This window comes from Semicossyphus pulcher, unplaced genomic scaffold (genome assembly GCF_022749685.1).
Source record: "Semicossyphus pulcher isolate SPU_LCO1_2020_fin unplaced genomic scaffold, fSemPul1.0.p SCAF_11, whole genome shotgun sequence".
In the NCBI taxonomy this organism is placed as follows: domain Eukaryota; kingdom Metazoa; phylum Chordata; class Actinopteri; order Labriformes; family Labridae; genus Semicossyphus; species Semicossyphus pulcher.
This window is the reverse complement of record NW_027211615.1, coordinates 29,455,405-29,467,500: the sequence shown is the minus strand read 5'-3', so window position 1 is coordinate 29,467,500 and position 12,096 is coordinate 29,455,405. Positions and strand designations below refer to the sequence as shown.

The following is a 12,096-nucleotide window of genomic DNA, read 5'->3' as shown; positions in this document are numbered from 1 at the left end:
TGTGCAAAGCTGCAGCTACACAGTGATTCATGTGTTGTTAAAGTTTCTCTTGCTGTTGTAAATACGAACCTGTGAGAGTTCACTTCTCCAGTCTGATTTAAATGAATGAAAACTCTACTGGCTAAAGATTGTCACGTTGTTAACCAATATTTCTGATCCACAGACTTTATATAAAAGCAGCCAATTTATTTTGTTTTTTACTCTGCACTGACCTGATTTATGGACTTTCAAACCAAGTAGAATATTTTTATCAAAGAGGAAAAAGTCTCTCATTTACACCAGAGTGTGTATCTTACCTGAGCCTGAAGCATCAGCTCATTAAACATCTGTTGGACGCTGTGACTTTGCTCTTCTTCTTGCAGTCGGTCATGAGACTGAAAAGTGGTCCGTCTTCAGAAGATATCTGGAGTTCTACGTGCTGGAGTCCAAACTCACCGAGTTCCACGGTAACCGACTTTAATTATTAATCAGCCTGAACAGTTTACAAGAGAAGAGAAATATTCAGAGAAAAAACTGAGATTAAAGGCAGAAATCTGTGAGGAACAAAAACTTGTAAAATCATGTTTTTAGGAACCTTTTTGAGCCGCGACCCCCCAAACAGGAGGTTGTGGTTCACCGCCCCCTCCCTCTGATCCACCTGTGTCTCTGCCCTGTTGGCTCTGCTGCTCACACAGGCGTGCATGGCACAGAGCTCGGAGCAGATTCAGCCTCTCTGCACACGAGAAGCAGACTTCATAGAGGAGAAAGACTGAGCGACCCTCTGCTGCAGAAACAAACGTTTTCGTATATATAATGAGCCACATGTGAATTGTTTTTCAGGCACATTTGCAGACGCACAGCTTCCATCCAAAAGAATCATTGGACCAAAGAATTATGAGTTCCTCTCATCTAAAAGGGAAGAGTTTGAGGAGTATTTACAGGTAATGAACCTTCACGGAATAAGCAAAATGTTGAAGCTTAATTTTCTGCTGTTGTTTATCTTTGGAAATTAGTCTTTTTTTTAACATGCGCTCTCCAGAGTTTGGTGTTCACTCTTAAAATACTGGTGTTTAGTCATTAGAGGGCAGTAAAGCAAAGCAGTGTTAGAAAGGAGTCAGGGGAAGATCTCTTTAACTCTGAGGATCATATCATAAACATGTTTAGGTTAATGTAGGAAAGGTTTCAACACAAATATGAGCTGCAAACAAGCCTTTTTATTAGTGTGTATGTGTCCTGTAGACGGATGCTCGATCTGTACATCTGTAATACACAATTATTATTATCATCAGGTAAACAGAAGGGGCACATTGGTTACTTTAATGCAAGTCCAAAAATAATTTGAGCTGTTACTGTAGAATTTAAACACATAGGAAAATGATTGTTTTATTACTGTCACTCTACAGAAGCTGCAGCCTGTGTTAGGTAAGACAAGTGGTTTAACCCCTACACTCTACATGCAGTAAGCTCCTGGTGTGTGTGTGTGTGTGTGTGTGTGTGTGTGTGTGTGTGTGTGTGTGTGTGTGTGTGTGTGTGTGTGTGTGTGTGTGTCCCCGCGCAGAGGCTCCTGCAGCATCCAGAGCTCAGTAACAGTCAGCTGCTGGCAGACTTCCTGTCTCCGTACAGCATGGAGTCCCAGTTCCTGGACCGGATGCTGCCTGATGTCAACCTCGGTATGAACACATGATAAACGTCCTGCTGCCTTTTCTTTACATCACACACACGCTCTGATTTCTTTAACTGAGTCTTTTTTATTTTACAGGAAAAATCTTCAAGTCTGTTCCTGGAAAGCTGATTAAAGAGGTGAGTCCCTCCTGAGGTGAAGGATTAATAAAGTCTGTTTATATGTTTGGTTAGATTTCCCGAACTGTTGAACTTTTGCTGCTTTAATCAGATCACCTTCCTTGTATCAGCAGGGCAGACTGTATCTGCAGCGTTGTTTCTTCATGTGGATTTAGTTTACGGAGACGTTTATTTGTCAGAGTTTAAAGAGCAAACATCACGCTGCGTAAAGTTTCATCAAGAAGTTGTTTTATGAGCCACACGAGGGCTTTGTCTACCACCAGCTGCAGCGCGCGCCCTCTAACACAAACCATCACAGCATGTCTGCAGAAAGGAAACCTTTCCTGGTTGTTCCTCGTAAAGCAGCCGTCTCCTCAGCACCTGTTAGCTGTGGAGGATCTGTGGTGTGTCATTTGATGTGCAGGGAGGAGTCGCTTCCTTGTTCACAGGGCTGCCCTCTGACCTCTTAGTTTGGTAGGGAAAAAAGAGACCTCTAAGAGCCTTCTTCATGTCCTTCACTCTGATCGTGCTTTACAGGCATTAAGTGCTGCTTGAATAAAGTCCAGGAAAATAATCAAAAGGCTGAGACGGGATTTAAGTGCTCAGAGTCTGAAATGCTGCTGCTAGAAATCCTGGCTCCCTTAACGTGTCTGTCCCGGGTGTCCGTGGTAGATTTTAGAGGGATGAACATGGATCCCAATTCCAAAGACATCTCCTCAGAGCGGCTCGAGTTCAACATGACACTGATGGTATGAAACACTGCTACTTCTTGTTTTTCCAGAAAGGACAGAACCTGGAGCCGTTCATCCAGTCCTTCTTCAACTCCTGCGAGTCGCCCAAACCCAAACCCAGCCGCCCCGAGCTGACCATCCTCAGCCCCACCGCGGAGAACAACAAGAAGGTGAAACAGTTCAACATCAGTTGCAACAGGAGTTGCTGTTCCTGCTAACAAGCAGGAAGTGTGTTACTGAAGGGTTCCTCCTGCTCCTTTGATAAACCATGTTGTTGCTCTCCAGGGAGAAAGTTGTTCCCACCATATAAACACTCATTAAGTTACTAACTGTGATTGTTATATAATAGCTATAACTTCAGCTTCTGTTTATGGTCATACCTAAATGTCCCTGTTCCAAGATGTCTCCATTAAAGAACACAAAGAGGGAAACTCTATATTAAAAACACAGCATGCAAACTTTCACAGGCATTCATGCAAAAGCACCTGAGATAAGACTGACTCTGTCTGAGACTCTGTCTGAGACTCTGTCTGAGACTCTGTCTGAGACTCTGCCTGAGACTCTGTCTGAGACTCTGTATGAGACTCTGTCTGACTCTGTCTGAAACTCTGTCTGAAACTCTGTCTGAGACTCTGTCTGAGACTCTGTCTGAGACTCTGTATGAGACTCTGTCTGACTCTGTCTGAAACTCTGTCTGAAACTCTGTCTGAGACTCTGTCTGACTCTGTCTGAGACTCTGCCTGAGACTCTCTCTGAGACTCTGTCTGAGACTCTGTCTGAGACTCTGTCTGACTCTGTCTGAGACTCTGTCTGAGACTCTGTCTGAGACTCTGTCTGACTCTGTCTGAGACTCTGTCTGAGACTCTCTCTGAGACTCTGTCTGAGACTCTGTCTGAGACTCTGTCTGAAACTCTGTCTGAAACTCTGTCTGAGACTCTGTCTGAGACTCTGTATGAGACTCTGTCTGACTCTGTCTGAAACTCTGCCTGAGACTCTCTCTGAGACTCTGTCTGAGACTCTGTCTGAGACTCTGTCTGAGACTCTGTCTGAGACTCTGTATGAGACTCTGTCTGACTCTGTCTGAAACTCTGTCTGAAACTCTGTCTGAGACTCTGTCTGAGACTCTGTATGAGACTCTGTCTGACTCTGTCTGAAACTCTGTCTGAAACTCTGTCTGAGACTCTGTCTGACTCTGTCTGAGACTCTGTCTGAGACTCTGTCTGAGACTCTGTCTGACTCTGTCTGAGACTCTGCCTGAGACTCTCTCTGAGACTCTGTCTGAGACTCTGTCTGAGACTCTGTCTGACTCTGTCTGAGACTCTGTCTGAGACTCTGTCTGAGACTCTGTCTGACTCTGTCTGAGACTCTGTCTGAGACTCTGTCTGAGACTCTGTCTGAGACTCTGTCTGACTCTGTCTGAGACTCTGTCTGAGACTCTGTCTGACTCTGTCTGAGACTCTGTCTGAGACTCTCTCTGAGACTCTGTCTGAGACTCTGTCTGAGACTCTGTCTGACTCTGTCTGAGACTCTGTCTGAGACTCTCTCTGAGACTCTGTCTGAGACTCTGCCTGAGACTCTGCCTGAGACTCTGTCTGACTCTGTCTGAGACTCTGTCTGAGACTCTGTCTGAGACTCTCTCTGAGACTCTGTCTGAGACTCTGTCTGAGACTCTGTCTGAGACTCTCTCTGAGACTCTGTCTGAGACTCTGCCTGAGACTCTGCCTGAGACTCTGTCTGAGACTCTGTCTGAGACTCTGTCTGAGACTCTGTCTGACTCTGTCTGAGACTCTGCCTGAGACTCTGCCTGAGACTCTGTCTGAGACTCTGTCTGAGACTCTGCCTGAGACTCTGTCTGAGACTCTGTCTGACTCTGTCTGAGACTCTGCCTGAGACTCTGCCTGAGACTCTGTCTGACTCTGTCTGAGACTCTGCCTGAGACTCTGTCTGACTCTGTCTGAGACTCTGCCTGAGACTCTGCCTGAGACTCTGTCTGACTCTGTCTGAGACTCTGTCTGAGACTCTGCCTGAGACTCTGCCTGAGACTCTGCCTGAGACTCTCTCTGAGACTCTGTCTGAGACTGTCTGAGTCCACAGATGCTTTCCTAATTTAAGTTTAATATTGATGACACCTGCCGATGATTCACCTGCAGCTCTTCAACGACCTGTTCAAGAACAACGCGAACCTGTCGGAGAGTTCGGAGAGGAAACACAACCAGAACTACTTCATGGAAATGATCACCGTTCAGGGCATGTACGACTGCATGACGTACGTCGGTAAGTGATGCTCAACGAGTTCAGCAGGAGCCTTGATGTGGAAGAGAGCGCTGTTTGTTTCATGTTTGATTTTGTTCGGCCTTTTTTAAGATTTGTCCCATTAAGATCAAACATCTGTTTTACAAGGCAGAGCTCGCAGCAGCAACGTTTCAACAGTTAAAACACAGAAGCACATAGAGTTCCTGACATTACAAGTGATGAGATGAAACATTTACACGCAGACAGCCTGGGCTCATTTTACCGTTCTCATGTAGTGGGACTGTGTTTCACAGTTTACGTTCAGTCTGTAGATTGTTCCAGTCGGAGCAGAGAATCTGAAGGCTGTCTTTCCCAGTTCGGTTCTGACTTTGGGAACAACAACATGTTCAAAGTTCTGAGAGCGGAGATCGTAATGACCAACAGGAAGATAAGTAGGAGAGCTTTGAAGAGCTTTGTAAATGAAAACATACCGGCGCGTACATAAAGCAGGCCAGCTCACTGTAGAGGCCAAAAGGAAGTGGGGAGTGAGAGAGGAACCTCTGTGCCCTGTGATACACACCATCCAGTATGTGGAGACACTGAGCAGAGGCATTCATGTACAATACATCACCATGATCAGTGACAGGTTAAAAGGAAGACTCCACCAGTTTCTGTTTCACATCCACAGAAAAACTTGTTTGTAAAGAACGAGCTCCAGCTTGTGTGTGACGTACTGAACGAGTGTTCATTAATCAAACCCTCGAGATGTTTAACAGCTGATACCACCTCTGTTAGTCGACCATTGCTGGTAACAATTGTTCTACACAATTCTGATCGTGCTGTATGATTATTATCACTGAACTCTCCTGATGGATGAACGTCCGCTCTGGGGATCAATCAAGTACTTTCTTATCTTAAGACACATCACACACAACGTCCGCACGCCATAATTATTAGATGTCCTCCAACAAACCTCTGACCTGTGGGGACGATACAAACAGGTCCAACTGAAGCTCGGTTCTTTAGAGGCGAAGCATTATGAGAGCGTTTAAAAGAAGAGTCAGAAATATATTCTCATGATGAAAATCTGAGCAGGACTCAGGAGTGATGTTCTCAGTTTCACTCCTCAGCAGGCGACTTCTCTTCAGCTGCATGGGAACATACAGGTTCACTTGCTGTTCTTTAGTTTCTCCTAAAGAGAGGAGGTAGTGAAACAACAGTCAAACTATGAGCAGCTGAATGAAAGCTCTGCAGAGTTTATCATTTCACTGGAAGCCACAGTCGGGTTGATCTGTGCGTGTGCAGGAGCTGATTGCATCATCAAAGTGCACCTGTGAGCAGATTATTTTAGAGAGGAACGTTCAGTAAATACAGCAGAATGCAAATGGACTGAACACACTGCATTCATTGTTTCCCCTGAGATGTCATGTTTTCTTCGGGGCTTTCTTCTGCGGGGGTTTAGACATTTTAACGCCACGGCTCAGTTCCCCACATGTGCTGTCGCTGCCTCCTGGGCGAAGCTCCGCCCGAGAGGGTTGTGGTTGATTTGAAGAAATACAAAGAAAACAAGATGGTTGTTTTTTCCCTTTGTGGCAGACAGTTCTGATGAGTTCCTTTCCCCAGCCCGAGCACACAGCAAAACAAAGTGTGGAGACAGGTCAGACTATGTCTCTCTGAAAACACAGCAGTCACAAGACAAGAGAAATAAGCTGTTGTAACGAATGATCAAAGCTTGTGTCGGCTCCTCTTCAGTCTGCGCTGGTGTTGTGATCCACAGGTCGGGTGGTGTTCCACACGTCGGACTGGCTGCACCACGTCCTGGCTGCAGGGAGGATCCTGTTCAAGAACACGTTTGAAGCCTACATGGACCAGTACATGCAGTCCAAGCTGGAGCAGGTCCTGCAGGAGCACCACCTGGTGTCCCTCATCACACAGCTGAGAGGTGGGGCAGTGTGTGTGTGTGTGTGTGCGTGCGTGCGTGCGTGCGTGCGTGTGTGTGTGTGTGTGTTTCCTATGTGCACACACTGAGAGATGTGAGAGAGTCCTCTATCAGGGTTGTAAACACATCTGTCCCTCCTCTGTGTAACTCCAGACAGACTCGGGCTGAGACGATCCTCACAGACATGTTTTTATCGTACTTTCACATTTACATAAACAGAGCAACGCTTTCAGTAACATTTTGTGCTGCATTCATCAAACTAAGACTTAATATCAGGTTCTGAGTGTGGTGCATCATGGGTAATGTCAGTGTGTCTGTGTGAGTTGGGTGATAGGGTGTCTCTGTGCAGCGTCTCTGTTCTGGATGTCTGACGTGACGCTGGAGGACGGGGAGCAGCTCGTTCTTCCTCTCGGCCTTCACACTCTCATCATGCTGCACTTTGTTCTTTCAGCTGCTTCAACAAGTTAGTCGTGTTGCTTTGCGGCGCAGACGCAGGGGTCATGACCTCTCTGCTGATTATTGTTTCTTCTTCACATCACTTAAACCTGAAACACCTCCAAACAAGCGCTGACGAGCCGTTTCAGGGGACCAGCTCGTTCGACTTTAGTTTCTCCGACCGTCTCTGTTGTTTACTCTTCCTCTCTGTAAGGTCGGCACTCATCACATGACACACCAGCTCCCCCAAAAGTGAAGCCCAAAGCTCTCCATCGCCCCCTGGGGGAGGGGCTGTTAGTTTAGGGAGCGCTTGATTTGATATGCAGCAGAGTTTTCTACGGGCGGAGCATTTTAAACGTCATCATCACCGTCAGTCACGTTTATTTAATCGTGGGGAGACAAAAATCGTGATCAGGATTAATATCGATTGATCGTGCAGCTCGACTACAGAAGGAAACCACTGATGTATTTAAAGTGTAACTTTGTTCTTTTCCCGTAGACGCCGTGTTCTGTGAGAGCAGCGACGAGCGAACCACCGAGGACAAAAAGATCAGAGCCAAGAGGACGTTTGAGGAGATGATGAAGTATCTACCAGGTCAGTTTTCACCAGTCACACCGTCCGCCTCGTCTCTCAAGACGCTCTGTCTCTGTGTGGATGTTTCATCCTTTAATCCCAGCAGACGTAGTGTTATGATCTCCCCATTGGAGCCGTACATGAGGTCAATATTCACTTCCATTTAGCTCTGCTTTGGTCTCCACCAACTCCAGAAGGTTCCACTTTGTTTACCAACAGAAAGTGTGACTGAGCGAGACAGAACATGAGGCCTAAAACAAAAACTATGAATATATATATACATGTATATTATAATAATTAAAGTAGAGCTTTGTCCACATATTTGGACCCATCGTGATGTTCTCCACCGAGCGTTCGGAGAAGAGTCTTGTGGGACGGTCTGACCACTTTCACCTCCCCAAACTCCTCAGCTGGTCTGCAGATTCCGACTTTCACCACGTGTTCTTTCAGATACACACTTCTCCTTTGTGTTGTCACCTTTGTAAGCAAAATGAACCATGGAGGCGTCAGATGTTTTGTACATCAGTGTAAAGATATATTAGATAAACTGAACGCTAACATTATTAATGACACATCACTCCTTATCGCACTAAGGAGTGTAACAGCTCTGCCTCTGCCAAGGTTTGAGACAGGCCAGACCCAGCTAGAGGTAAACTATTATGAAGCAATGGTTCAATCAATTCTGTGTGTGTGTGTGTGTGTGTGTGTGTATGTGTGTGCGTGCGTGCGTGCGTGCGTGTGTTTGACTGCAGACTTTGTGGAAAAGTGCATCGGCGAGGATGCGAAGTACGAAGGCATCCGGCTCCTCTTCGACGGTATCCAGCAGCCGCTCCTCAACAAGCAGGTACGCAGAAACGAACGTGCAGGTGAAGAGTTCCTCTGAGCTTTATGAAGCGCGCGGTTCTGCTGATGCAGTTGTTCTTTTTATACAGACGAGCAAAGACAGACAAGCTGAGTAAAGACCTGCTGTCGCCGCTCAAAGCCGAGCTGCTTTAAATTACCGTAAAATCCAGAATATAAGTGGCAGTCTGTTTTTGAGGCTATCACAGAGGGAGAAAGGTGTTCTGTTGCTGTTCATGAATAAAAACGTTATTCCAACAATATTTCCATTGATTTTAATTTGAAATGATATCCTACCATCTGTTTTCACCACGTCGAGTTTGTAACCCTGCGAGCTCCCGGTGCGGTCGTTGAGCTCGGCCTACGGTAACGTTGATTGTCGCGAGGACGGCGGCCGCACCGGCGAAACGAAACTTGAGCTAGATTACAGCGCCATCGTCTGGGTAACATACTGTGTGTACCACAGGTGTATTAAAAGTTTCGTCTTACACACTGAATTTTACTTTGAAACTAATGAATGATTCGATGCTACTTCCTGTGGTTGAAGGCGGAGACACTTTGAGCTACGGACAAAATAAGATTCAAATCTCTGTTCGATTGTAGTTTCATGTATTATAACCTGTTGATGTTTGAGAGTTCTGCCTTTCTAACTGAAGTGACGTCATGTTGCTGTCGTGTCTCCTCAGATGACCTACGTCCTGCTGGACATCGCCGTGCAGGAGCTGTTCCCTGAGCTCAGCAAGGTAAACAAGCGACGGCGTGCAGAAGTGATACATGAGACACTCAGTGATAGGAGAGGAGGTGATACTACAGCATGTGTGAAGGAAAGCATCACTTCCTCTGATAGGCTTTTAATTAGAAACAGGAAGTAGATTCACTTACATCCAGTTTAAATCAGGCTTGTTTCCTACATGTAAATCAGAGTCAAAGTCTTTGAGCTGGTTTATTTCAGGTCACGGAACAACAGTGAGCCGAGTTTAGGTGAAAGCACCTGCTGCTTCAGAGCACATGTAGTGTCTGTGTTTGATGTGTCTGTGATCACAGTTAGAAACAGACGAGAGGAAAGGACAAGCTGCTGTTACATATTTAAATCCAGTGTGAGTGTTGGTGACAAACCACATGCAAAGCGATGAAGTGATTCACGCTCTGCACAGATGTCACTGCATTACTATGACACCAGGTGAGACTGTGCAACCTCCCATGATGCAACGAGGGCGTCGATGTGTGCAATGGTTCTCTGAATATGAAGAGAGGAGTGTGGAGGTGATGAAAAGCTGCTGTGACAGGTCGAGCGGTGTTCACACGTCAGATCAGGGAGCCAACATGGTTTATTCCTTGTAAAGCAGTGGATTAACAGGGTCTACTTTCTGTGTGAGGCGATGTGAGCGGATGGATACCAACCTTATAAAGTGAAAAAGGTGGACTTGTGGCTGTGTTTATCCTAGCTTAGCATAAAGGCTGGAAGAAGCTAGCCTGGGTCTGTCCAGGAGATTAACTCTCTGCGTCTCGTTTGTTTCCTTCCTGCACAAACAGAAATTCATTATTTTCTTTCATTGTATTGTTAGCTTGATTAGCATGTAGCCCAAAGCCCCAGTGTGCATAACTACGACCAGACAGAGCTGCTAGCTGACCGTAGACTCTACTGACATACGTTACAGCTGTGTTTGTGTGCAGTTTAAACAAACGAGACAGAGTGTGTTCAGTCAGCTTCGTGTTCACGTCGCCTGATGGTCCATTGTACCAAAAACAAAGAGCTGGAGGAGAAGAGTGACGCTACTTTTCTAGTTTTTGTTCCTTGAAGTTATTTTTCTCACACATTTGCCTTTTTTTCTGACAAATTTACAACTTTAATCTGAATTTTCTAGTTTTTTCTCCGAATATGACTCTTTTCTTCAGGCTCCTTTTTCTTCATTATGGCCCTAATGAATAAAGTCGTAGTTTGGAGCGTCGGCTGTGCCGGTCCAAAAAAATGAACACTATGTCAAAGTCAGTTGCATATTTATCAACTTTAGACAGAGCTAGGTGAGCGGTTACCACCAGGGTCCTGTCTGTTCTCCAAATAATCTTCAGATTATGAGATAATTGTTAAAGATAAATCGATTAATTGTTCGTCTATAAAATGTCAGAAAGTTGTAAAAATGCTCAAAGAGCCCAAAGAGACGTCTTAAAATCACTTCAGCGGCTCGAATCCCAAAACGTTCATTCATAAAGTGTTAAAAACAGCACGTCGCTAAATGTAAGAACCAACATGTGTTCAACATCTTTGCTTTGTGAAGACCAAAACTATTCATAGATCATGAAGTATTTATTAAGTTTCAGGAGATTGATGGATTAATCGTTGCGGCTCTACCTGTCTGTGTGCTAAGCTAGGCTAACCACGGCCCAATGTAAGCTGAAGACAAACTCTTCTCATGTGCCGTGATGATGTTTGTGTGGATCCTGAAAGCTCTCGCCCTGACTGAACTCAGACTGACGATCGCGCTGCGGTTAGAGTGAACCTCAGTGCTGCCGTGAAGTTACACACGGAGGAGCTGAGCTTCAGCTTCCTGTTTCTGCTCAGTCAGCTGAAACCTCCACAGAGTCGTCCTCTCTCCGCCTCTGAGCAGCTCTGCTTTCACACGTTCTTTTTTTAGTTTGTGGGAAAATAAAAACAACTAGCACTCACTCAGAAAACATCTGGAAAGCTGGAGCCAGTGAACAGTTTAGCTGCTCCTCTTAAATGCACCATCAGATGAACTCATTTAACTGCTAATGTGAGCTAACAGTGAAGACGTGCAGCAGGTGTCTCATGTTGGTGTTTCCTCCTCAGGGCGTGAAGGAAGCCATCGTGGTGTGAACCCCGGGATGAATCCACGCTGATCTCCTCCTCCCGGATCACGGACGTGCAATACATACTCAGCTGTTTCCAAACCCTGTGGGATCATCGTCACATTCCTCTGGGATCGTCGTCACATTCCTCTGGGATCGTCGTCACATTCCTCTGTACATTCACTAATAAAACATATTTATTGATGCCACTACAAGTCACGCTTTCTGTTGTCTTTTCTTTCTCGTACATTTTCTTGGACACGTTTGGGATCTCCTCGCTCACACGTCAGTCATTTGTTTTAAGTAGTTTTAATTTGTGGACATCAGGAATCATCTTACCGGAACAGATGTTTGTGACCTGGTAAAATCTCACCTGTCACTTCTGCAGCTGAAGTCGTGATCGGAACAAATCTCTCACATAAACATGTCGAGATTCCTGAATCCAGAGGGAACGTTTTAAATGAAAAAAACAGAATAATAAATCTACTGTGAAACATTCATTCAAATCCAAACAGTTCAGTTCTAACAGGAAGTATCTGCTGCAGGTGATTAGAAGTGACATCAGATGTTTGTCAGATTTGTGGGGCTGCATTCTTCGTGGCCTGCGTAGACGCTGAGGCCCAGCTGTCTGCGGAGGAGTTCCTGTGTGCGTCACCAGCTGTTCCCGCTGTTACGCTTGCATCACCGAACGCCAACAGGTAGCTACTTATCAAAAGATCATTTGAAGGCCCCTTTCGTTATTTAACATTTCTATTGCGAGCTATTCGACTGAGTTGAAA

The 12,096-nt window shown here is 45.5% G+C and overlaps 1 protein-coding gene across 3 annotated transcripts in view; it reads left to right on the top strand.

Moving 5' to 3' along the window:
- snx14 (sorting nexin 14) overlaps positions 1-11,465 on the top strand; it is a 23,095-nt gene extending 11,630 nt beyond the window's left edge. For all 3 annotated transcript variants that reach the window (XM_069686105.1, XM_069686097.1, XM_069686112.1), the window contains 11 exons: positions 363-446; positions 820-920; positions 1,538-1,649; positions 1,739-1,779; positions 2,540-2,659; positions 4,640-4,763; positions 6,499-6,663; positions 7,595-7,690; positions 8,422-8,513; positions 9,196-9,252; positions 11,319-11,465. In XM_069686105.1, coding sequence (XP_069542206.1) covers positions 363-446; positions 820-920; positions 1,538-1,649; positions 1,739-1,779; positions 2,540-2,659; positions 4,640-4,763; positions 6,499-6,663; positions 7,595-7,690; positions 8,422-8,513; positions 9,196-9,252; positions 11,319-11,345 — 1,019 coding nt within the window. In that variant the 3' untranslated portion in view covers positions 11,346-11,465. The remainder of the gene's footprint in view (positions 1-362; positions 447-819; positions 921-1,537; positions 1,650-1,738; positions 1,780-2,539; positions 2,660-4,639; positions 4,764-6,498; positions 6,664-7,594; positions 7,691-8,421; positions 8,514-9,195; positions 9,253-11,318) is intronic.
- Positions 11,466-12,096: the final 631 nt, after the last annotated feature.